General features: G+C 42.5%; 2 protein-coding genes across 4 annotated transcripts in view; both read right to left on the bottom strand.

Moving 5' to 3' along the window:
• Nucleotides 1-25026, bottom strand: part of AGBL4 (AGBL carboxypeptidase 4) — a 2901779-nt gene that overhangs the window by 969009 nt on the left and 1907744 nt on the right. The gene's annotated exons all lie outside the window — the stretch shown is intronic.
• Nucleotides 1-25026, bottom strand: part of BEND5 (BEN domain containing 5) — a 98629-nt gene that overhangs the window by 63920 nt on the left and 9683 nt on the right. Inside the window, exons 2-3 of the mRNA XM_077450276.1 lie at nt 13496-13632; nt 3352-3736 (exon numbers count right to left, since the gene is read on the bottom strand). Of these exons, the coding sequence (XP_077306402.1) occupies nt 3352-3736; nt 13496-13632 (522 nt within the window). The remainder of the gene's footprint in view (nt 1-3351; nt 3737-13495; nt 13633-25026) is intronic.

Raw genomic sequence — 25026 nt, 5'->3', positions numbered from 1 at the left:
CTGGCCCCCGGGCCGCAGTTTGGAGACCATTGTTATATATCTTCAGTCACACATCATCAGATGAGTATCAATACCAAAACGAGGGTATTGAACTGTAGAGGACAGGAGGGGAGCTATAGCAATAATGTTGGACATACATATGGAGCATAAACCTGAGATTTCAATATTTACCAAAAAGAGGGTACAGTATCTCACAAAAGTAATTACACCCCTCACATTTTTGTAAATATTTTGTTATATCTTTTTATGTGACAACACTGAAGAAATGACAATGTAAAGTAGTGAGTGTACAGCTTGCATAACCGTGTAAATTTGCTGTCCCCTCAAAATAACTCAACACACAGCCATTAAAGTCTAAACCACTGGAAACAAAAGTGAGTACACCCCTAAGTGAAAATCTCCAAATTGGGCTGAAAGTGTCAATATTCTGTGTGGCCACCATTATTTTACAGCACAGCCTTAACCCTCTTGGGCATGGAGTTCATTAGAGCTTGACAGGTTGCCACTGGATTCCTCTTCCACTCCTCCATGATGACATCACAGAGCTGGTGGATGTTAGAGACCTTGCCCTCTTCTGCCTTCTATTTGAGGATGCAGCACAGATGCTCAATGGGGTTTAGGTCTGGAGACATGCTTGACCAGTCCATCACCTTTACCCTCAGCTTCTTTAGCAAGGCAGTGGTCGTCTTGGAGGTGTGTTTGGGGTTGTTATGTTGGAATACTGCCCTGCGGCCCAGTCTCTGAAGAGAAGGGATCATGCTCTGCTTCAGTATGTCACAGTACATGTTGGCATTCATGGTTCCCTCAATAAACTGTAGCTTCCCAGTGCCGGCAGCACTCATGGAGCCCCAGACTATGACACTCCAACCATCATGCTTGACTGTAGGCAAGACACACTTGTCTTTGTACTCCTCACCTGGTTGCCGCCACACACGCTTGTCACCATCTGAACCAAATACGTTTATCTTGGTCTCATCAGACCACAGGACATGGTTCCAGTAATTCATGTTCTTAGTCTGCTTGTCTTCAGCTTTCTGTTTGCGGGCTTTCTTGTGTATCATCTTTAGAAGAGGCTTCCTTCTGGGATGACAGCCATGCAGACCAATTTGATGCAGTGTGTGGCGTATGGTCCGAGCACTGAAAGGCTGATCCTCCACCCCTTCAACTTCTGCAGCAATGCTAGCAGCACTCATACATCTATTTCCCAAAGACAATTTCTGTATATGACGCTTAGTATGTGCACTCAACTTCTTTGGTCAACCATAGCGAGGCTTGTTCTGAGTGGAACCTGTCCTGTTAAAGCGCTGTATGGTCTTGGCCAGTCTTGCAGCTCAGTTTCAGGGTCTTGGCAATCTTCTTATTGCCTATGCCACCTTTATGTAGAGCAACAATTCTTTTTTTTAGATCCCAGAGAGTTGCCATGAGGTGCCATGTTGAACTTCCAGTGACCAGTATGAGAGCATGAGAGTGATAACACCAAATTTAACACACCTACTCCCCATTCACATCTGAGACCTTGTAATACTAGCTAGTCACATGACAACAGAGAGGGAAAATGGCTAACTGGGCCCAATTTGGACATTTTCACTTAGGGGTATACTCACTTTTGTTGCCAGTGGTTTATACATTAATGGCTGTGTGTTGAGTTATTTTGAGGGGACAGCAAATTTGCACTGTTATACAAGCTGTACACTCACTACTTTACATTGTAGACAAGTGTCATTTCTTCAGTGTAGTCAAGTGAAAAGATATAATAAAATATTTACAAAAAATGTGAGGGGTGTACTCACTTTTGCGAGATACTGTAAAGCTATTGAGAAGTTTGGCGTTATAGTGATGTTCTAAGAAACTGAATAACTTCTAAGTAGTTACACAAGGCCGATCTAGATCCAGTGATGTGCACAAGAGCAGCTCTCTTGGCTCTCTCCCTCCTTATAGGCTCAGAGACAGCAGTGAGAGCCATTGGTTCCTGCTGCTGTCAATCACAGCCAGTGAGGAGGGGGTAGGGCTGAGCTGCATTGTGTGTCTATGGACTATGGTCTATGGAGTGAGCTCTGTTGATATGTACAGTGGGAGCCACACAAAGAAAATACAGTGATCACGTTGCAGCTGTGTTTTGTGAATGACATAGGGGGCGAAGGCACAATACCTGAACTGGTTGCCAACAGACACAATTCTGATGCAGTGGGGAGCTGAAAGTGCTGCTCTGGCTGTACATATCAACAACACTCAGCAGAAGTTGCAGAAAGCTCCTGAATTATAAAAAAAATAAAAGTCTTTAAAAGAGAAGCTGTTGCAGTATGTGTGTAAAACTGCAGCTGTCCCATGGCAGATTTAAGACAAAGAACTAAGCAATCACCTGACCACTGATCACTCAGCTCTCAGTCTGCTGGCAGTGATGGTCCGTCCCAGCATGCTCCACCAGCACTCACTGGGGCACCAAGCTATTTGGGGGGGGGGGGGTGCCTGGCTACAGCTCTCAGCTGCATCCTGAAAGATGGAGACAGATGTCAATCAGGCAGCTCAGCTGCGTGGATCTTGACAATATTGTCGGGATCCTGCCCATTCTTGGCCTGGTTTTGGCTATACGTTCTTTTAAATATATTTAGCAAAGCTGGATACAATGAAAAGTCAAATAACTGCTAAATAAAACTAAAGACCACAACAGTAAAATCAATCCCACCTGTGATTTAGTAATTATTTCTGTTTGTAGCTTTGTTACATCTGTGTAGAACAGAACAGATAATGTACTTTGAGCTTGCTTATGTTAAAGACTGGTGGCTAATCCTCCTTTCCTCTGCTTCTACTACACCCTCACTCCATAGTTTATATATGTTTAAAGCTGAAGTCTAGCCCAATTTATTTTCTTTAGTTTTGGCTAAAGTAAGGTAGGGTCAGAACCTCTATCAGATACTATTGGTGTCCATGTTCATAAGACGTCTTCCTGTTCTTTTGACTGGTGCCATGTAGAACAAAAATTGAAGGGACATGTACCCAACACTATCAAAGACAGTGAAACTGCCGGTATGTATTGGTGAGATGTCCTTTCAATACTCGTCCAAATTTCTGGTGCCACTTGGGACAATAAAGGCAACAAATATCCACAAGGAAGACAAAGACAACAATAAAGATCTAGAAGACGTTCTATTTTTTGTCTGCTATATCCAATACTAAACAAAAAAAATGTTGGTTGGGCTGTAACCAAACTGATATGAAACTGAATGATTAGTTTTGTGTTGAGGACACACATTAGAATGTAAGGGCTAGGACGTTTGGTTCAATACAATCTAAAAATAACATGTCAGACAAGCAAAAATGATACCTTAGAAACATCTCAGTTCAATGACTTACCACTGCCCAGTCTAAGCAGTAGCACATCCTGGAGTCTCCTGTTCAGAACTCGTAGCTCCTTGACCTCCGTCACTAAAGTCCCGTAATCTTTCAGCTTTTTTGCCTGCTGAACCAGCTGCCTCCGAGTCCTTTCCAGCTCATGCTGTATGTGTCTCATTTCCACTTGCTGCTGCTGGTAACTCCTCAGCAATTCCTCATACAGGACTCGAGGGACCAGAGCTTCATCCAGTCTGTCCATGTGTGCTGTCATGTGACAGGGGTCCATGAATGTCTCATCGCAGCCAGAGTTGTGACTCTGTCCAACTCCATTCTGTTTCTCAAGGCGGGCCACAACGGCTTCAATGCTCTTACGGGTTCCTTCCACATGTTTCCGTCCATCTGGTCTCTACATATAAAAAGGTTATTTTAGACATGGTTTCTGGTATAAGACGAAAGCATGTGAAGTGTTAACTAAGGTCTCTGTGGGGTGATCTTAGACACCCTGATTTTCCACCAAAATGGTGCCATCTTCCCAGCCTTTATCGGAAAATTGGAAGCCAGCTACACTCCTGTTGCTAAACTTTAAACAATGTGATCTGACATTGTTGTGCAAGCCATATGATCCAGCCATGGTTTCGCACAGTAGTAGGAAGTAGAGCTGCGTCATGGGATAAAGCAGGACAGCAATTTTTAAGCTGGCCCAAATCTTGGGTAGTTCAGCAGGAACCGGTCGAGATCCGAACCATGTACGGGGCAGGCTGAATGTACCAAGTTGGGTACAACCAGCCTGCTGGATTTTACATATGATTACTGCTAGCTGCCGTTATAGATCAAAGATCATTTGGAGTCATAATGGGATTGACTTACTAACACTAGAGCAGGGGTAGGGAACCTATGGCTCTCGAGCCAGATGTGGCTCTTTTGATGGCTGCATCAGGCTCTCACCTCTCAATCTGCGGATTGCGTGGTGTGCCGATCCGTGGATTGAGCCCATAGGAAAGGCCGCAGCTTCGGCCTAGCTCCGGAGCTGCGGCCATCTTGGTACACCCGGTGGCGGCCTAGGTGAGTGGCACGCTGATGTCATCATCACCCGCATCAACTGCTCATGGATCTGCCTGTCTGTGTAGTGGTAAGCAAGCAGACAATCATAGGGGAGATGTGGATATTACAGTGGGGGAGATGATGTGGATATTACAGTTCTGATTGAAATTAGTTGATTAATCGATTTAAAAAAAATTATTCCTTTTAAAAACATATTGTATGGCTCTCGTGGAATTACATTTTAAAATATGTGCCGTTCATGGCTCTCTCAGCCAAAAAGGTTCCCTATCCCTGCATTAGAGAGTGCAAAATGTGGTGCAACTCTGCATAGAAACCAATCAGTTTCCAGGTTTTATTGTCAAAGTTTAATTGAACAATCTGAAGTTAGAAGCCAATTGGCTACCATGCACAGCTGCATCTGATTTTGCACTCTCCAGTTTTAGTAAATCAAACCCATAATGCGTCTGTATCTGCTCCTGCCACTGCTGCACTATGATAGACCCAGAAAGGCTAGCTTGAATAAAATGTGCTTACAATAGGCTGTGGAGGAAGGGAAGTAGCCAACACATGAATTGTATTTTTTTTTTATTCACTTGTGTGATGGAGCTATAGTGCATAGAAAAAATATTCATACCCCTTGAAATTTTCCATTTTGTCATGTTACAACCAAAAACGTATTTTATTGGAATTTTATGTAATAGACCAACACAAAGTGGCACATAATTGTGAAGTGGATTGAAAATGATAAATGGTTTTCAATTTTTTTTACAAATAAATATCTGAAAAGTGTGATGTGCATTTGTATTCAGCCCCCTGGAACAAAATGTGGAATATTTCAAGGGGTGTGAATACTTTTTCAAGGCACAGTATAAGTAACCTCACACATTCTTTGTACTGCTGGCTGGAAGGTCCCAGGAGAGATATAGATTGTGGACCTCAGGGTGCTTGTTGGAGAGACACCTCTGGTGTGACCATTAGGATCTGGAAGGAACCATACTTGACGGGGTAGCGGAGGAAGAGGATCGTTTCTGGAGCCACCTAGAGATTACATATGCGTGTGTTTGAGCCTCTGTAATGGTGAACTGTAGTCGGTAAGAGGTGGTGTGTGCTGATGGCGGAGGAGGTGGTTTCTAATCAGGATCTCTGTTCCTGCTCACCTTATCAAACTGTGATTTCTCCAAAGGGAGATGGACTTTATGTACTATTTCATTTATTAATGAAAGCGCTGCATTTTTTAATGTCTTATAATCACATTTTGCGGAGAACTTCCAAATAATGTGACCACAATTTTCTGCCCAAAAGGACACCAACAGCAGTGAGATCTGATACTTCACCGCACTGATAATCAGTGGTATTTAAACGTACACGTTTGTTCAATCAGGAAATAAAAAAAAGTTAGTTAGTTAGTTAAAGCAATGCTTTATGTGCGAGTAATCAAGTTTCAGAGATTTTTGGCTTGAACACATCATTAACCTTCTCTCTGGCAGACGTACAACAGTGTGAAAACCGGGGTTATAAAGATTGTGGGTGACTGCACCGCTGCTTGATTATTCCAATCCTTTCTTATACAATTAACAAGGTAATGCCTTATGTCACTAGTGCCCTTAAAATACTAGTTACTTTCCTGCAGAACATTTTCTATTTACGTTCACACAGGTAATGATAATATGCAATGAGAACCATTCTGAGGTCATTTTTCAGCTCAGTTAGGACTCAACAAGTCTCTAGTTAACCCCTTCAGACCCGGACAATTTGGCTGCTGAATGACCAGGCCATTTTTTGCGATTCGGCACTGCGTCAATTTAACTGACAATTTTGCGGTCGTGCAACGCTGCACCCAAACAAAATTGGCGTCCCTTTTCTCTCACAAATAGAGATTTCTTTTGGTGGTATTTGATCGCATCTGTGGTTTTTATTTTTTGCGCTATAAACAAAAAAAGAGCAACAGTTTTGAAAACAAAACAATATTTTGTACTTTTTGCTACCCTATTAAAAAAAAAAAAAAAAAAAAAAGCTAATTTTCTTTTGAGTTTAGGCCCATATGTATTCTTCTACATATTTTTGGTAGAAAAAAAATTGCAATAAGCGTATATTGATTAGTTTGCGCAAAAGTTATAGAGTCTACAAAATAGGGGATAGATTTATGTCATTTTTATTATTATTATTATTATTTTTTTTTACTAGTAATGGCGATCTGTGATTTTTATTGTGACTGCGACATTATGGCGGACACATTTTTGGGACCATTGGCATTTATACAGCGATCAGTGCTATAAAAATGCATTGATCACTGTAGAAATGTCACTCGCAGTAAAGGGGTTAACACTAGGGGGCGATTAAGGGGTTAACTGTGTTCCCTGGGAGGTGATTTTAACTGAAGGGGACTGACTACAGGAAGTGACAGGTTGTGGTTCCTAGCTAATAGGAACACACGATCTGTCACTCCTCTCAGAGCAGAACACGAATTTGTGCGTTTACACACACACTTCCGTGTTCTGTCCCTCATGGCCGGCGGTCATCGCAACCGTCAGCCACGAGCATCGGCACCCCTGCTGTGCAGGCTGCTATTCTGATCCTGCAAGCCGACTTGTAGCTACGACGTTTCGCAGGATCGTGCCAACTTGCCACAGTATAATGACAGCGGCTGGTCAGCAAGCGGTTAAACCTTTTTCAACATTTTTAACATGTTGAAACAATAAATTCAGGTCTCAGGGTATTCCTACTAATAATTACTACATCTAAAGCTCATTGTACATTAGCATCAAAAGTAGGTTATAATATAATAATAAATAAAATAAGGCGTACTTAGTGTATTTGATACCCCGGGCTGCTCTATATGATAACATTATTTCTAGTATTAATAAAGGAATTGAACAAAATGGGCAAAATAACTGCAGTTCGTGAAAAAGGCAGTGTTCCCTCATATTGGTGGCCCGTAAAAAAAATGCCCACTTATTTTGATGAACGATGTAAAAGTTGCCCATTTTGGCGGTCACTGAAATGCTCCCTTACATTGGTTGTCAGTGAAGAAGAGCCTCCTTAGACAGGCAATCAGTATGAACTGTAGGGTTGATTTACTAAGACTTGAGAGTGCAAAATCTGGTGCAGCTCTGCATAGAAACTAGTCAGCTTCTAACTTCAGCTTGTTCAATAAAGCTTTAACAAAAAAAAAAAAAAAAACTGGAAGCTGATTAGTTTCTATGCAGAGCTCTCCAGTTTTAGTTAAAGTGTTTGTTAACCCACAAGTGCAAATCACTGGCAGCCCCTCTATTATAGGCAGACATAGCACTCTCTACAAGTCTTTTACAAAAGCAAGCCTTGTAAATACCAATCTAGGGCGATCTTCAGGCCAGTCACATGACTCGCGGCCACAGTACAGGTACGATGGTTGGCGTCTGCAGGAGGGGCCGAGATCTCCCTCTGAGGTCAGCCGGGGAGAGCACATGGCCGCTCAGCCCCTCCCGTAGGAGTCCTGGAGATTGGCTGCTAGTAATGTAACCGGCCTGGAGATCATGCTAAAACTGTATTTAAAAGCCTAGTTTTTATAAAATACTTCTACATTGTGCTATGCCTAGAGTGGCTGGGGGGGGGGGGGGGGCAACAGAGACACAGGCAAGGAAGAGGGGGTGAGGGGGAGAGAGGAGAGCTGAGAGCAGGGCTGCGGATGACGAAGGGACATACTCTGACCACCTGTGGTCAGTGCAAAGAGGGGGACACAAGAAGTGGCAGGATCAGGTTTTTTACAGTTGGGGGGGGGGGGGGGATTACACAGCACAATCTGCTTTAAAGGACCAGGATCTGTAACTTTGTATTTTTTTTTATTTTGGGTTAAGAGAGTTCCAACTGTACATCATTTTTATTTTTTTTATGATGAATTTCTTTGGATTAGAACTCATATATAGCACTCGTGTTTTTAGGATCTATCCCCACTCGATTGCCGATTTGCAATCAACAGCTATATCTTTTATTCTTGCTCCTGGCATTTTGCATATTGCTTGTAGGCATGTGAAGCCCATGAGCACGATCTTCCGGGATTCGGTGATGCTGAGCGAGCAGCAAGCACCGCCCTTTCTCGCGCATGCCCAGTATGTTTGGCTCGCAGTGACATCAACTTCCGACGTTGCCATCACAACGGCCGTCGTTGTCTTTTCTTATCAACAATATATAGCAGTCTTGTGACTTCTATCAGTGTTTGGCCGAGCACTGGTTAAAGCTTGTGGGAGGTGTTTTTTAAATCTCCTATGAGGCTGCATGAACTCTGACTTTCTGTCCCTCCCCCCATAAAAAAACAAAAAAAAAACTCTCTAACAGTATACACCAAACTGAGCATGTGCAGAGTGCCTCCTAGGGCTCTGTTCTATCATGAGATGGATTGGGGACTGTGGAAGATAGGGATGATCAAGCAGAAGGTTTTTTATCTTAATGCATTCTATGCATTAAGATAAAAAAAAAAACTATGTGCCAGCTCCCCCCTGAGCCTCTGCTGCTCAGCGCCTGAGCCCACCTAATGTAAAAAGGAAATGCTAGTGCGCTCCACCTGAGTTATCCTACAGAAAAGAAATAATGTATCTAGGAAGCAGCCAGCATAAAAAAGTGTTCTCTGCACCAGAATTAAATATATGAATTAGTAAAAATGCGGCGCTACCAAAAAATTGCTAAATAAAATCAGTGTGTAATAATCTCAAAATAAATGTGAATAAAATAATATCCACTAAATATAAATACAATAGGTAATGGATTAATTTCAAAAATTCAACAAATATACGTGAATGCAATAAATGTGCAAAAATAGTGAATAGAAATCCGTGGAAAAATATTCAGACACCTAAAGCTTACCAGACCCCCATCTCGATTCAGCGATGTTGCACAAGAGCTTTGGCTGTCCGGGGCTCTTCATCCTCATTGGCTGAGATGGCGCCCGCTGCTGTCAAACAAAGACAGTGAGCCAATGAGGAGAGGGAGAGGGCGGGGCTTAGCAGCAGCTCCGTGTCTGAACGGGCACACAAAGCAGCGTCTTGGGTGCCCCCATAGCAAGCTGCGGCAGGAGGGAGGGGCCAGGAGTGCTGATGAGGGACCCGAGAAGAGGAAGATCTGGGCTGTTCTGTGCAAAACCATCACACAGAGCAGACAAGTATAACATGTTTGTTATTTTTTTTTTTAAAGAGAGACTTTACTATCACTTGAAGCGGAGTTCCACCCAGAAAAACATTTTAAAATACTCACAGTGCTTTCATATTAATAAACATTTGGGGGGGGGGGGGGGGGGATTTTTCTTTTACTCACCAGAAACACCCTGTTGCTATGTAGCGGCTCCTAATCTGCCACTTCTGGGTCCACAGAGCTCCGCGTCACTTCCTTCCTTGCCTGTGCTCCTGGGAAATGTGAGTCATCATTTCCCAGGAGTCAGCTGTGAGAAAAAAAAATCGCATTATTTCCCAAAAGGAAATTACGCGATTTAAGGAGGTTGCCATAACAATGGGCGGGACCTTCCTCCGTCGCCGCCCATTGTTATGGCAACTTTCGAAACAATCGGCGCTACGGCCACTGGAGCATCGCGCATGCGCAATATCAATAGGTGCATTCTGGTTAGCCAGCATGCACTTCTCCATCGGTAATCCCAGGAGAGGTTGCGATTGGGTTTCACATGCCCACAATCAGCAACTGTCAGAAGAGGATTTATTAAATAGTAAGTATGAAATAAAGATAAAATTCACATCCACTAGCAAACATATATAAACGTTATTTGTGTTATTAATGCATTAGGATTGGATGCCTAAAAAAAAAAAAAAAAAAATATGTGGCCAGAGCTCCGCTTCAACAGTATATTTCCACTTTTGCTGTCAAATCTGAGAAAACCCCGCTATATGTTTGTTACGTGTTCCCATTTACAAAGCATATGTATTTTTTAAAATATTTCTTACATTTTAAATGTTCTCAGGAAGAGGTGTCATGGCTGACTACAAGGATTTTTTTGAACAATGTTAGGCCTCATGCACACTGAAAGTCCTAGATTGCTTTTTTCTGGCAGCAGTGCTTTGGCAGAAAAACACTTGATGCATGTAAACTTGTGTAATGCATTTAGACATGTCAAGTATGTGTCAAGTCAAGTATGTGGGAGTTAATTAATTTCATTGGCCAGAATAATAATTTAGCGCTGGAACAGTTTTTTTCGCCAGTCTTTGGGTCCCCAGGGCCAGCATGTTTACTGTGGGTAGCCGGCTGTGACTCCTTGTGGCTTCACAGATGGCTGCCCACTGTACATCCACAATCTGATCAGAAGTGGGAGCGGGTCAAAACCAGGTACCCACCATCCCCAAAAAAGTGACAAAAATAGAAAGGGGGGGGGGGGGGGGCGCGCTTTGAGAGGGTATAAAGTGTAAGAGAACAGGGATAAGCTTTGCTTTACCAGAAGATGGATCTAGCAGGAATGGAGGAGGCTGAGAGCAACAGAAGGGGCTTTTTGAGTTGGAAATACATTATTGAATGTAATATATATATATATATATATATATATATATATATACACACACACACACACACATACTCCGTATTCCAACATGATAACGACCCCAAATACACCTTCAAGACGACCACTGCCTTGCTTAAGTAGCTGAGGGATAAAGGAAGGTGATGGACTGGCCAGACGTCTCCAGACCTAAACCCTATTGAGCATCTGTGGGGTATCCTCAAATGGAAGGTGGAGGAGCGCAAGGTCTCTAACATCCTCCAGCTCTATGATGTCATCATGGAGGAGTAGAAGAGGACTTGTGAAGCTCTGGTGAACTCCATGCCCACGAGGGTTAAGGCAGAGCTGGAAAATAATGGTGGCCACACAAAATATTGACACTTTGGGCCCAGTTTGGACATTTTCACTTAGGGGTGTACTCACTTATGTTGCCAGCGGTTTAGACATTAATGGCTGTGTGTTGAGTTATTTTGAAAGGACATCAAATTCACACTGTTATACAAGCTGTACACTCACTACTTTACATTGTAGTAAAGTGTCATTTCTTCAGTGTTGTCACATGAAAAGATAGAAGAAAATATTTACAAAAATGTGAGGGGTGTACTCACTTTTGTGAGATACTGTATAATATATATAAATAAAATCTCCACTTCCAGGCTGGGCCTTTTCTGGCACTTTTTGTTTACATGTAACAATCAGTATTTTTTTCTAGAAGATTACTTAGAACCCCCAAACATATCATTTTGAAAGCAGGGGCCCTAGAGAATAAATTGTTGAGTCTTGCAATTTTTTAAGTCGGTATTTGTGGAACTTTTTTTTTGGGGGGGGGGGGGGGAATACACTTTTTTTTTTTATTTTAATGCTAAAAAACACAATACATAACCCAATTTTTTTGTAAAATATAAAATGATGTGTTATGCCGAGTAAATACATACCAAACATGTCACGCTTCAAATTGTGCATGCCCGTGCTAAGGCAACAAACGGCGAAAATGTTACTATCTATAGGCAACACATTAAAAGCCTTTACAGGTTACCACTTTAGATTTACAGAGGTCTAGAGCTTGAATTACTGTCCATGATCTGAAGTTTGTGGTGATACCTCTCATGTTTATGATGTTCGCTGTTTGTGTGTGGAACCAACATGCGTGTTCACCTTTGTGCTCGAGCACTGAGCAATGGGGGCACTTAAAATCTTTTTTTTTTTTTTTTAATTATCAATTAATTTTATTTGTTTATTTTTACACTGTTGCTTTATTTTTAATTTTTGTAATCACTTTTATTGCTGTTATAAGCAATGTAAACATCCTTGTGACAGCAATAGGCATGTGAGAAACACTTTATGGAAAGATCTGGGGTCTATAAGACCCCAAAACCTTCCTCTGGCCTTAAAAGCATTCAAAAACACTGTGTTTTTGAATGGTTTAGATTTTTTTTTTAAACTGCACCGTTGACATCCGGGTAAACCTGAAGTGATGTCATGTCATCACTTCCGAGTTACTATAGTGGAGAGCTGATCAAAGCTGATCTTGGCTTTATTTTGCTGTCCGGTCAGCTGGCGGCTGGTCGCTTAGGTCTCCAGGTGGGACAGGAGAGACCAAGCAAGCGGCGGAAGGTAATGGGAGGGGGTGTCCCCTCCTGCTGCTTGTAAAAGCAGTCCAGTGGCTAGTTAGCTGCTCCGATTGCTATTACTAAAGAGAGCCGACCGCTGGCCCTAAAAAAGGCTACTGGGGTGATGACCATCATTCAAAAGTCCAGCATTGTACAGGTATGTCGCTGGGGTTGGGAAGTGGGTTTATCTATCCATAGATATATTTATAGATAGCTAGATATATATATATATATATATATATATATATATATATATATATATATATATATATATATATATATATATATTTTTTTTTTTTATACCAGAGTTTAGTGTCACTTTAAAGAGGAAGTAAACCCTAATGGGTTTACTTTCTCTTTGTTTCCCTGCAAAGGCAAAGCATAATGGGCTACTATGCATCGCATAGTAGTCCATTATGTGTCACTTACCTGACACAGGAGCCTGCAATGTCCTGATTTCTTAGCCGGCTGGAAGAGTCCTTCTTCCTTCCAGGGTCGCGGACTCCGGATCTGTGACTGGCCGGAGTAGTGTGAGTCGCATGCACGTGGGAGCCGCCAGACGCGGCATGTTCTCTAATGAAAATGGCACGCCGTGACCCTTCTAAAGTGTGCATGCGCAGAAGGAATCCTCGTACGCGGAATTGTAAATATCTCCTAAACCTACATGGTTTAGATCAGGGGTCTCAAACTGGCGGCCCTCCAGCTGTTGCGAAACTACAAGTCCCATCATGCCTCTGCCTGTGGGACTCATGCTTGTAACCGTCAGCCTTCAAATGCCTCATGGGGCTTGTAGTTTCACAACTGCTCAAGGGCCGCCAGTTTGACCCATGGTTTAGATGATAATTACAGCACCTACAGGTAAGCCTTAATCTATTGCTTGCCTGTAGGTGAAAGTGTGTTGTAAGGGTTTACAATCACTTTAAGCTACTTTCAAATCAGGTTCACCTAATGGAGGATATACCCAAATGGCCACTGGCCCCTTGTAAAGCTAGGATTGCTTTTCCATCTGTGAAAGTTTTGCAGATAGGAGGAAAGTTTCTGAACCTACCTTGCTATGCCGGCGCTCACTGTCCTCATCCTCTTCATACTCTTTAAACTCCCAAGACCCTTCCGTTGAGTTCAGACACAGCTTGGGGATTTTGATTTTCCTCTGCAGTACGCACTTTTCCAGATCAGTTTTGTTTTCTTAAAAAAAATGGAAAGCACATTAAACAGATTAGACTTGGCTTCTCTTGAAGATCAAAATGGGCTTTGTGCTGCACACATTATAAAGATGCAGCTTCTAGAAGGTGAATATTTCTCATAGACTTTGCAGAGACTATTTTATGTTCCTACAATGCACACAGAACAAAGGACAATGTGCATCTCCCTGCATACGATTTCAGAATTCATGTATTCCAAAAACTTATTTTTCCTGCATATATTTTCTCTGACTCAGAACAGGCAAAAAAAAAAAAAAGAATTAAAATAAGACTGTACTTTGCTTTTCCTTTCGGAGTATCCAATGAATGTTAAGTATATAAGGGCCCTTACAAAGGAAGAATGGTGTTATGATTAACCGCTTCCCGACCGCCTCGCGCAGATATACTGTGGCAGAAGGGCCCTTTAAGAGGCAGCTTGCGGGCGCACACACCCGCCGGGAGCTCAATGACCGTGATCGCGGGTCCCGCGGGGATACCTGCGATCATCTCACGGCGAGGAAGAACGGGGAAATGCTAAACAAGCATCTCCCCGCTCTGCCCAATGGCACTGTCACTGATCACAGCTCCCTGTAATCGGGAGCGGTGATCAGTGACATATGTGTCACACACAGCCCCTCCCCACCCCCAGTTAGAATCACTCCCTAGGACACACTTAACCCCTACAGTGCCACCTAGTGGTTAACCCCTACACTGCCAGTGACATTTTTACAGTAATGAATGCAATTTTTTTGCATTGATCGCTGTATTAATGCCAATGGTCCCAAAAATGTGTCAAAATTGTCCGATGTGTCCGCCATAATGTCGCAGTCATGATAAAAATCACTGATCGCCACCATTACTAGTAAAAAAAAAAAAATATCAATAAAAATGCCATAAAGCTATCTCCTATTTTGTAGATGCTATAACTTTTGCACAAACCAATCAATATACGCTTATTGGGATTTTTTTTTACCAAAAATATGTAGAAGAATACGTATCAGCCCAAAAATTTTTTTTTATATATTTTTGGGGGATATTTATTATAGCAAAAAAGTTAAAAATAATGCGTTTTTTTTCTTTTCAAAATTGTCTCTATTTTTTGTTTATAGCGCAATAAATAAAAACTGCAGAGGTGATAAAATACCACCAAAAGAAAGATCTATTTGTGGGAAAAAAAAGGGTGTCAATTTTGTTTGGGAGCCACGTTGCACGACCGCGCAATTGTCAGTTAGTGTGACGCAGTGCCGAATCGCAAAAAGTGCTCTGGTCAGGAAGGGGGTAAATTCAGGGGCTGAAGTGGTTAAAGGCTTACTTTGCCTTTTTTTTTGATCAATTAAGATTTTATTTGGGTGCAAATAAGCTAATATAGTACTGTTTTGCCTTGTATGTTAAAGTAATTTCTAGATGCTGTACTGGACCCATGTCAGCAGTCAGGCACCTTGTGGACAAAACGTAACTTGCGGCATCAAGTCAGCATCCTGTGAACAATGCAGGACCAGCCTGGCTCCTTCCTATGAGCAATGACGTAATGGACTACCGTGTTGCCCCGAAAATAAGACCTACCCCAAAAATAAGACATATCTTGATTTTCTAGGATGGCTGCAATATAAGCCCTACCCAGAAAATAAGCCCTAGTTTAAAGTCCTTGTAAAATCATGTAATCCACGCTGTAAAAGGATTATGTCCAGTGTGTGTCTTTATGTAACATTATTGTAGAAAATACCTTATTTCCAGCATCCCTAGGCGCTCATGTGACCCACCGGAGCTCTCCTCTCCTCCGTTTTATATTTTGTTAATAAATTTTGCAAACAGGTATTTTTTCTCCTTTGATGTACGCTGATGAGGCTACACTGATGGGAACTGATATGCTGCGCTGATGGGCACTAACAGGCGGCACTGGTGGGCACTGAAGGGCATTGATAGGTGGCACTGGTGGGTGGCAGTGATGGGCACTGATAGGTGACACTGATTGGCACCACTGGTGGGCACTGATAGGTGGCACTTGTGGGCACTGATAGGTGGCAGGGACTGCTGGCACTTAAGTAACATGGGCACTGTAGGCCCTGATTGGTGGGCACCGATTTGTGGCACTTGCAGTGGTACTGGTGGGCACATAACATGCTGACAGCAAAAAAACGATTACCGATCCTCTGTTCACATCACGTGATCAGCGGTCATTGGCTGACAGCTGATCACATGGTAACGGGCCGAGATCGACCCCTTACTCGGATCTGAGTCTCATAGACTTGCTGATCACAGCGCACGCCCGGGGGGGGGGGGGGGGTGGTGGTGAGGCTGCAAAGGGGGGGACGTCAATAGACGTACTCCTGGCAAAGCAGAACGGCTATAGCGTGGATCTGAAGGATTTAAATACTGGTCTGATTTTATCTTTGATTTCCAATATACAGTATATAACAAACAAATTCGGCACATGGTTACCTACATTTTGTCCTGTTTCTCCGACCAAGATATAACATGCACCGGAAACACAAGGCGTGTTATTAGCCAGTGTTATATTTGTGCTGTCTTAGCTTTAATGGCCTTTTGAGCGTTCCCTCTTGTCTGCTTCACTCATGCCTGGAAACGGTCTTGCCCGGTGTGCCTGCCTGTGCTTCCTTATTATATACCAACATCAAAAATAGGATCACAGCTGGGCTCCGGGGCACTCAAGCTACCTTTGATGTCACACTGCTTACAATGTAAAATATCTTCTTTCTTATATCTCTAACTGCTTCTGATCTTATTAAAAATAAAATCACAAACTCCTATATCTAACCATAGTGGTACCTGAGCCACAAGTGCATGTTCACTTCCTTACACCACATACCTGTCCGCTGCCCACCTCCCTCGACGTGGCCTCCAATTCTATTTGGACACAACTGTCCACTTGCCAACCACATTGCCACCTAGTCTTAGACCAGTGGTTGTCAACTTACAAGCTACAGAAGGCTTCAAATGTGGCTGATGACATCAAAGGGCCACACATAATGTTCAATACACAGCGGGCAAAATAAGTATTGAACACGTCACCATTTTTCTAGGTAAATATATTTCTAAAGGTGATATTGACATGAAATTTTCATCACATGTTGGCAACAACCCATACAATCCATAAATACAGAGACACCAAAACAAATAAGTTCAGAAATGAAGTTATGTGTAATAAAATGGAATGACACAAAGAAAAAGTACTGAACATGCTAACTGAAATGTATTTAATACTTGGTACAAACTCCTTTGTTGGTAATGACGGCTTCAAGACGCCTCCTGTATGGAGAAACTCATCACATGCATTGCTCAGGTGTGATTTTGATCTGGTTTAAAGGTTCCGTGGGCTTCTTCTATGAACTTTGATCTTTAGTTCTTTCCGTAGATTTTTCAAGTCAGGTTATTGGCTGGGCCATTCTAGCAAATTTATTTTCTCTTTCTTGGAAACCAATTCAGAGTTTCCTTGGCTTTGTGTTTGGGATCATTGTCTTGATGAAATGTCCACCCTCATCTCATCTTCATCGTCCTGGTAGATGGCAGCAGAATTTTATCAAGAATGTCTTTGGTACATTTTTCCATTCATCCTTCCTTCAATGACATGAAGTTTGCCAGTACCGTATGCTGGAAAACAGCTCCACACCATGATGCTCCCACCTCCAAACTTCACTGTTGGTATGGGGGTATTTTTTGGGTGATGGGCAGGGCCATTTGACCTCCAAACTTGTGTGTATTATGGCATCCAAAGAGTTCAATTTTGGTCTCATCTGACCAGACTATATTCTCCCTGTATTTCACAGGCTTGTCTAAATGTTGTGCAGCAAACTTTAAAGGAGCTTCAACACGCTTTTTCTTCAGCAATAGAGTGTTGAGTAGTAAGCGTGTATACAGGCCATGCGGTTGAGTGTATTACTTATTGCTTTCTTTGAAACAATTGTACCTGCTAATTCTAGGTCTTTCTGAAACGATCCATACATCCACTTCTGGATTATGGCCCCAACAGTGCTCACTGGAACATTCAGAATTTTAAAAATCCTACTGTAACCAATGCCATCAATAAGGTTGCAAAGGTCTCGAGAGAGCACCTTGCTTTTACCAATCATGAGATGTTTCTTGTGTGACACCTTGGTAATGCGACACCTTTTTTTAGGCCATTAGTTGAGACTGAACCAGCTGATATTTATTTGCGCTGACAAGAGGCAGGATTGCTTTCTAATTACTGATAGATTTCAGTTGCTATCTTGGCTTTCCATGCCTTTTTGCACCTCACTTTCTTCATGTGTTCAATACTTTTTCCCTGTGTCCTTCCATTTTATTACACATAATTTAATTGAAATGATTGTTTTTTTGTTTCTTTGTATGTATGGATCGCATGGGTTGTTACCGACTTGTGGTGAAGATTTCATGTTAATAGTGCCTTTAGAAATATATTTAGCTAGAAAAATGGTGACGTGTTCAATACTTATCTTAGCCGCTGTATGTAATGCTTGAGAGGACTGTAAGAAACTGCAGACCTGATAGAGAAAATGAGGGTCAGAGAGTTTGGACATGCTAAACTCTTGGCTGAGTATATGCTAAGGAAGACAATATGAGAATAGTAGAGATCAGTGCTATTACCCTAACCCTGAAGTCTCTAAAATTTCTAAACAAAGGGCCAGTTTGCTGTGCTTCAGACTTTAGAGGGGGGGCAGACGGTGGTCATTGGGAGTAGAAATGGTCCTGACATCAGTGGGGCAAAAATAAAGCCCCATCATTTGTTTCAGTGGGAGTAATTGTGCCCCATCATTGGGTCCCATTGCTGGTGTCATTGGGGAGGAACAGTGCCCCATCTTTGGCATCATTGGGAGGAACTGTGTCCCTTCATTTTTGTCAGTGGGGGGGAATTATGACCCATTGTCGGTATCAGTGGAAGAAAAGGGCCCCAAAGGCCAGATAAAAGCAAGCAAAGGGCAGCATCTGGCCCCTGGGCTGGGCCACAGTTTGGAGACCACTGCCCTAATTTATGGTCACACTACAGACCGCAGGTTCCTAGGCTGGTCATACACAGTACGAACCCGTAGTTGCAGGAAAGAAAAGTGCACGATTCCTTTGTCAATTCACACAGGGTTTACAAGGGAATCAGCAATTGTCTTCTCCTGGCATTGGTGGCTATAGTATGAGAGAGTTGCCTAATTATATACACTGCATTCTATACTATAGAATTTGAGCAGTGAAATCACAATACAACTAGATCCAGCATCTTACACCCACATCTTCAGGATTAAATTGGCAATACATAGAGAAAAATCAGCCGAAATTCAAATTTTGGGTGACTCTGTCGGCAGTCCCGGGACAGGTTCATTCAGTGCCCTGGGCAAGACTGCGGAGAAGCACCCCACACCTAATGCTTGACATAGAATCGTTTCATCGTCCTTGCGCCCATTCTCTGTCCCCTTGCTCCGTCTGCCCATGGTTGACACGGAGTGTGCATTGCACGTGTGCCCAATTGCTTGCTTTCTAGCAGCTAGAAAGTATTTGCACATGCATATTGTGCTTTTCATGTCAGCTGTGGATACATGGGGTGGAGAGTGGGCATGCTGTAGCACCATGTGACAGCAGTAGCACCCTTAAAAGTAGAAGTTCACCCAAAGCCTAACTAACTCTAAATCTACTCGTAGCCACATTCTAAAACAAATCTAACCCTGTAAAGATGAAATCGTTATACATACCTTTTCTGAAGCTGAACCGGTCCGGATTCCAGCAGCGGATGCTGTGTGCAGGAGTGAACCCACCACTAGGAAATGCCTGGGAAGCGACATCACACATAGATCATTACTATGGGGCTTCTGTTGTTGGCTGCCTCTCCTGCACACTGAAGCTGCCGCTGACAACTCAACGTGGGACCTGAGCAGCTGCAGAAAATGTACGTATAGTGTTTTTTTTCTTTACAGGCTAGATAGATTTGTTTTAGAATGTAGCTGCAAGTAGGGTTAGTTAGGTTGTGGAACTAAAAATAGGGAAGGGTTTGGGGCAAGTGGGATTTTGCCGGTACCGTCACAGGACATTACAACAATTTTGCTTAAAAAATTAAACATCAAAGTTTTTAAAATTGTGTAAATAACAAATATACATAATAATTCCTCTGTAACAGTCAATACACCTGAATTGGAAGATCATCCATCTTAGGGATACCTCCAAGAGTCAAATGGACATACAGATATTGCACTCTCAACATGTTCTGTGGTTGCCCACGTCTTCGGGAGAGGAAACACAAGCAATAAATTAGATCATGGTTGCATATGGGGAGGCACCAGGGCCACCATTTCTGGGCGCTCATGGGAGCATATCCTCGAGTACCTCGTGGATGTGCTCCCATGCTCGCCCAGGAACGGTGGCCCTGGTGCCTCCCCATATCCTAACCATGATCTAATTTCAGAGGTAAATGTAAATACGTCTGTTCAATGTCTTATGGTACTTATGTAATAATAATAATATGAGAAAGAAATATCTTTTTCTGCTTATATGTACTTATTTGTTTTTATTATTATTTCCAGTGTAGTATGGTCTTGTCCTCTACTTGCTTGTGTTTCCTCTCCTGAAGAAGCGGGCAACCACAAAAACAAGAGCGCAATATCTGCATGTCCACATGACTCTTGGAGGTATTCCTAAGATGAGTGATTTATCAATTGAAGTGTATTGACTCTCACAGAGGAATTATTATGTATATGTGTTATTTACACAATTTAAAAAACTTTGATGTTTAATAAAATACACTTTTTAAGCAAAATTGTCCTGTGAGGGTACCGAAAAAATCCCACTTGCCCCAACTCTTCCCCATTCTCAGTTTTACTACTTTTAGGGATGAAGGTACCTGTAGCTCTATTGTATAATTTCTCCTGAGCAGCCATATTTGATTAGTAAGGTTGTGGGTGAACTTCTACTTTAACCACTATGCCCAGGCAACTGTCCCTCCCGCTCACCCCTTGTTCAGGACCTGCCTATCAGTATCACCTGGCCCTACAAAAAAATGAAGGAACCGGGGGAGAAAATTGGCAGCCAAACAGTGAATGTCTCTTATCAGATGCAGACCCAATAGCCAGTAGCGGAGATTCCTCAATCTACTCTGTTTATCATGGATGGATGAATCCATTTGATTTCTCAGTTTCAGCTGGATGGTAGAAGTGCATGCGTGGTTTTGAACTCATTTTTTTTTTTGACTTGTCCTAAATTCTGATTTCACAGACCCATAATGATACCCAACTCCTAGATTTGGGTCTAAGTAGGACCTAAAGACAATGACTGTAAAGCCCTTAAATTGGTAGTAAACTCATTATTTGATCTTGTACCTACAGGTAAGCTTATAATAAGGCTTACCTGTAGGTACAAGGAATAGCTCCTAAACTTGCAGAGTTTATTAGATATTCTCACGAGATTCAGCCGGTGACATCACCGACGCATGCACTCTGAAGGTTTGGCATACTGTGCGGGAACTTTGGAGCGATAGCCACGAGCTCCCGTTCACGGGAGTGACATCATCGCGGCCCCACCAACTCATACAGCCGAAGCCTGCAAACCCAGAAGGAAGACCGGGGGAAGATGGAAGCTCTGTGACAGTGCACCGCTGGAGGGCTTTCTTCTAAGGTAAGTATTACATAATGTGCTAGTATGTGTTGCATATTAGCACATCATGCTATTGCCGTGCAGGGGATTTCTTTTTTTTTTATTTCTTTTTTTTAGAATGAAAGCCATGATTTAAGATGAATTGTGAGAATAAAACCCAATCACACACAATCCACTCACACTATGGTGCTGACACCTGGGTGCATTTAAAATGAAAAAATGTCCACATTGTTCACTGCTGTCCTGTTCCATTTTTATTTTCATGTTTTAGCCTTCATAAAATGGAATCCGGCTGATGTGGTTGTTCCAATGAAGCTCTCTCCTTAAAAAAAAAAAAAAAAAATACCAATCCAAAAGAAAAGAGTTTGTGTACTACATCCAAAACAAAAGAAGGTAAGACTCTGAAGTAAAGTTTTCTTCTTGCAGGGTATGAGTATTTTATTTATCAAAGCTGGAGTTTCACTATCCTATCTCCAATGTCTTCATCAAAGAGCAGGCGCCCACCTGTAGTGTAAGTGTACAGAAGCCCGACGGATCTCAGCTCTGCACTAGACTAGATATGTGCAAGGGAGCTGAAAAGGGGAATTATATTTTAAGAAGGTACGGCCATATACTGAAGTGTATGTAAGGCTCCATTCACACGTCATGGATTTAGGATGAAAGGAGCAGGAGCTTTTTTTGGGGCGACGAGTGAATGGGCTGGCCCTATGCGACATGCAAGATCACATCGATCTTTGAAAATGCATTCCAGCTACGCAATATGTGGCCTCAATCTATTTTTAAGTTTGGCATTATGCTTCACTGTATATGGCTTTCCTAAACAATTGTCTTTTTCTTTTTTGTGAATCTATTAGAAAGTCTCCTACTTGTAGATAATACCAGTAACAGCACTTCATGGGGCAGACTGACAACGCCAAGTCTTGCAATCAGCAGCAGTGTTGTCAGCCTACCATGCATGCCCCACCAGTTGGCCGCTGGCCTGCCCATCTGATAGATCTAATAGGCAGCTCAATGGCCAAGTGAAAACAGAACTAAACTCACTCGAACACCTTTTTTTATTTCATCCCTCTCCCTTCCTCTTACAGAAATGCTAATCCTTTTTATTCTAATGCTTCGTACACAGGATCAGAAATTTCGCCAGCAAAAGTCTGATGAGAGCTTTTGGTTGGAAAATGCGATCGTGTGTATGCTCCATCGGACTTTTGCTGGCGGAATTTCAGGCAGCAAAAGATTGAGAGCAGGTTCTCAATTTTACGGTCGGAAAAAGTTCAGATCGGAGATTCCGATCGTCTGTACAAATTCCGACGCGCAAAATTCCTATGCATGCTCGGAAGCAATGAACTTCATTTTCTCGGCTCATCGTAGTGTTGTACGTCATCTCGTTCTTGGCGGTCGAAAGTTCAGAGAACTTTTGTGACCGTGTGTATGCAAAACAGCTTGAGCGGAATCCCGTCGAAAAACCCATCAGAGCTTTTTTGGACCAAAATTCCGATCATGTGTACGCGGCATTACTTTACTATGTTATTTTTCTTCATGTTGCAAAGCAGCACTTTCAGCCTATGCTGGGCCCAGCTGCCTCCTGGGATATCCCAGGAGGCAGTGTGTTACTAAGAGACCACTGTGTTGTATATATGCAGAGGATTTTTGCACATGCACACAAAGGCTGCCAGGCATTATACTGGCAATCTGCTGGAAATCCCCCTACACATGCGCATATGGGCCACCAGTCTCTGCCAGGTCTTGTATCCCTGAAAGACACTGGCTGTGCATGTGCTGTCGGTTTAAAGATGGCTGAGTAAAAGAGGGTTAAGGGAGCCAATTCATTCAGCAGTTTAGTTCCACTTTAAAGTGGTCATAAACCTCAGACATGAACTATGAACAAAGCATATTCTTCTATAGTGTGTACTTGTCTCAAACCAGAGCACTAAGTGTCATTTCTGTCTGTTAATTCGTTCCTCTGCTATCAGCATAAATCACTTCTGACAAGTTTTCCTGACACCAAGAGAAACATGGTGACAGGGGAGGAGCCACCAGCTGCTTGACAGCCTCAGCTCTGTTCCTGTGTGCTGTGTGGAGGGGGGGGGGGGTGTCCCTTCCCTCCAATCAGCTGTCCGAGTTCTCTTAAATGAGCTCTGCCGAGTGTAACATCAGCTCTCCGCCCCTTTTTTTTCCTGAACTCTCAGACAAGCCTTACAAGTTCAGCACTTTGAACGGATGAAGAGAAGACTGCGGATAAACAGGTACAACTTATTTAGGAGGATTTGTTTAATCTCTGTGTATCTCCTAAGGCCAGTCACTTTGCTGGGTAGATGTAAGGGTTTACAATCACTTTAATAAGAGGCTGAAAACACTTCTGCTAACTTTTAGGGTAGAGGTTTAGCATTGTCAGCATGCAAAACGAAGTGCAGTTACTGGCAGGATCTCCAGATAAGAAACTGCAACAGATTCGCAAAAAGATTATCTGCTTCAGAAAACTGTATACAGCATCTCATACTGAAAATAACATTCTGGGCTTATATACACAACTCTCTTGAAGCACATAGGCTGCCTGTTGCATTTCTAATAATGAAATTTAAACTGCACTTATCCTTCAGGAATATATTACATGCAATATCATTTTTGCAAATTAGTCATTATGGCCGGCAGGACTGCCAGGTTGGCTGCTTTCCAGCCTAGCTGGGTTGGTTTGCACAAACCTATTTTATTTTTCAAAGATGAGCCAAAATATTTCCCGTGAAGCTATTCAGAACATACTAATACCCCTTTATGCTTCTGTTCCAGCAGTCGCTGTCCTCACTTAAAGGAGAAGTACAGCAGTGGCAAAAAGTTTTGGGAATGACACCAATATTAACCACTTCCGGACCGCCGCACACCGATATACGTCCTAACCTTGACGGGGGATATCGTTGTTATGGCAGCAGCTAGCTACCATAACCCCAGTAAACTCGTGTTCAGCCGGTGGTCCGGTTTCTGATAAGATAGGTCTCTGTGGTGGATTCACCGCAAGATCACTTTTATCGGTGGTGCAAGAGGTGCCCCCCCCTCCCATCACGCTCCAGTGCCCTCCGCCGCTTACCGGAGCCGTTGGCAGCGGCGAAAGCAATCGGATCTTCACCCTGGCTGGGCATGGAGATGAGTGAGGGGGAAGATGGCCCCCACCTGTCTTCATAACAATGCAGGGCGGAAGCGACATCAAACGTCACTTCCACCCACAATTCTTAAAAGGCAATTTAAAAAAAAAAATTAAATGACAATTTTTTTTTTTTTTATTGCATTTAAGTGTAAATATGAGGTCTTTTTGACGCCAGATCTCATATTTAAGAGGTTCTATCATGCTTTGTTTCTAATACAAGGGATGTTTACATTTCTTGTAATAGGAATAAAAGTGACACAATTTTGTTTTGTTTTTTAAAAACAGTGTAAAAATAAAAAATAAAAAAGGTAAAATAAATAAGAATTTTCTTTTTTTTTTTTAAAAGCGCCCCGCCGAGCTGTGTTCAAACTACACATGTGAGGTATTGCCACGATCGGTGGAGTGAGAGCAATAATTCTAGCCCTAGACCTCCTCTGTAACTTAAAACATGCAACCTGTAGATTTTTATTTTAAACGTCACCTATGGAGATTTGTAAGGGTAAATGTTTATCGGCATTCCAATTTACTCGGAGTAACATTATCTTTCACAATATAAAAAAAATGGGCTAACTTTACTGTTGTCTTATGCCACACACACGACCGGACTTTTTGACAGCAAAGGTCTGACGGAACGAGTCCGTCGGACAATTCAATCGTGTGTGGGCCCCATCGGACCTTTGC

This window comes from Lithobates pipiens, unplaced genomic scaffold, assembly GCF_037356315.1.
Source record: "Lithobates pipiens isolate NorthernLeopardFrog02 unplaced genomic scaffold, aLitPip1_a1.2 Scaffold_23, whole genome shotgun sequence".
NCBI classification, from domain to species: domain Eukaryota; kingdom Metazoa; phylum Chordata; class Amphibia; order Anura; family Ranidae; genus Lithobates; species Lithobates pipiens.
Note: the sequence above shows the minus strand (reverse complement) of the source record. Positions and strands in the feature narration are given on the sequence as shown.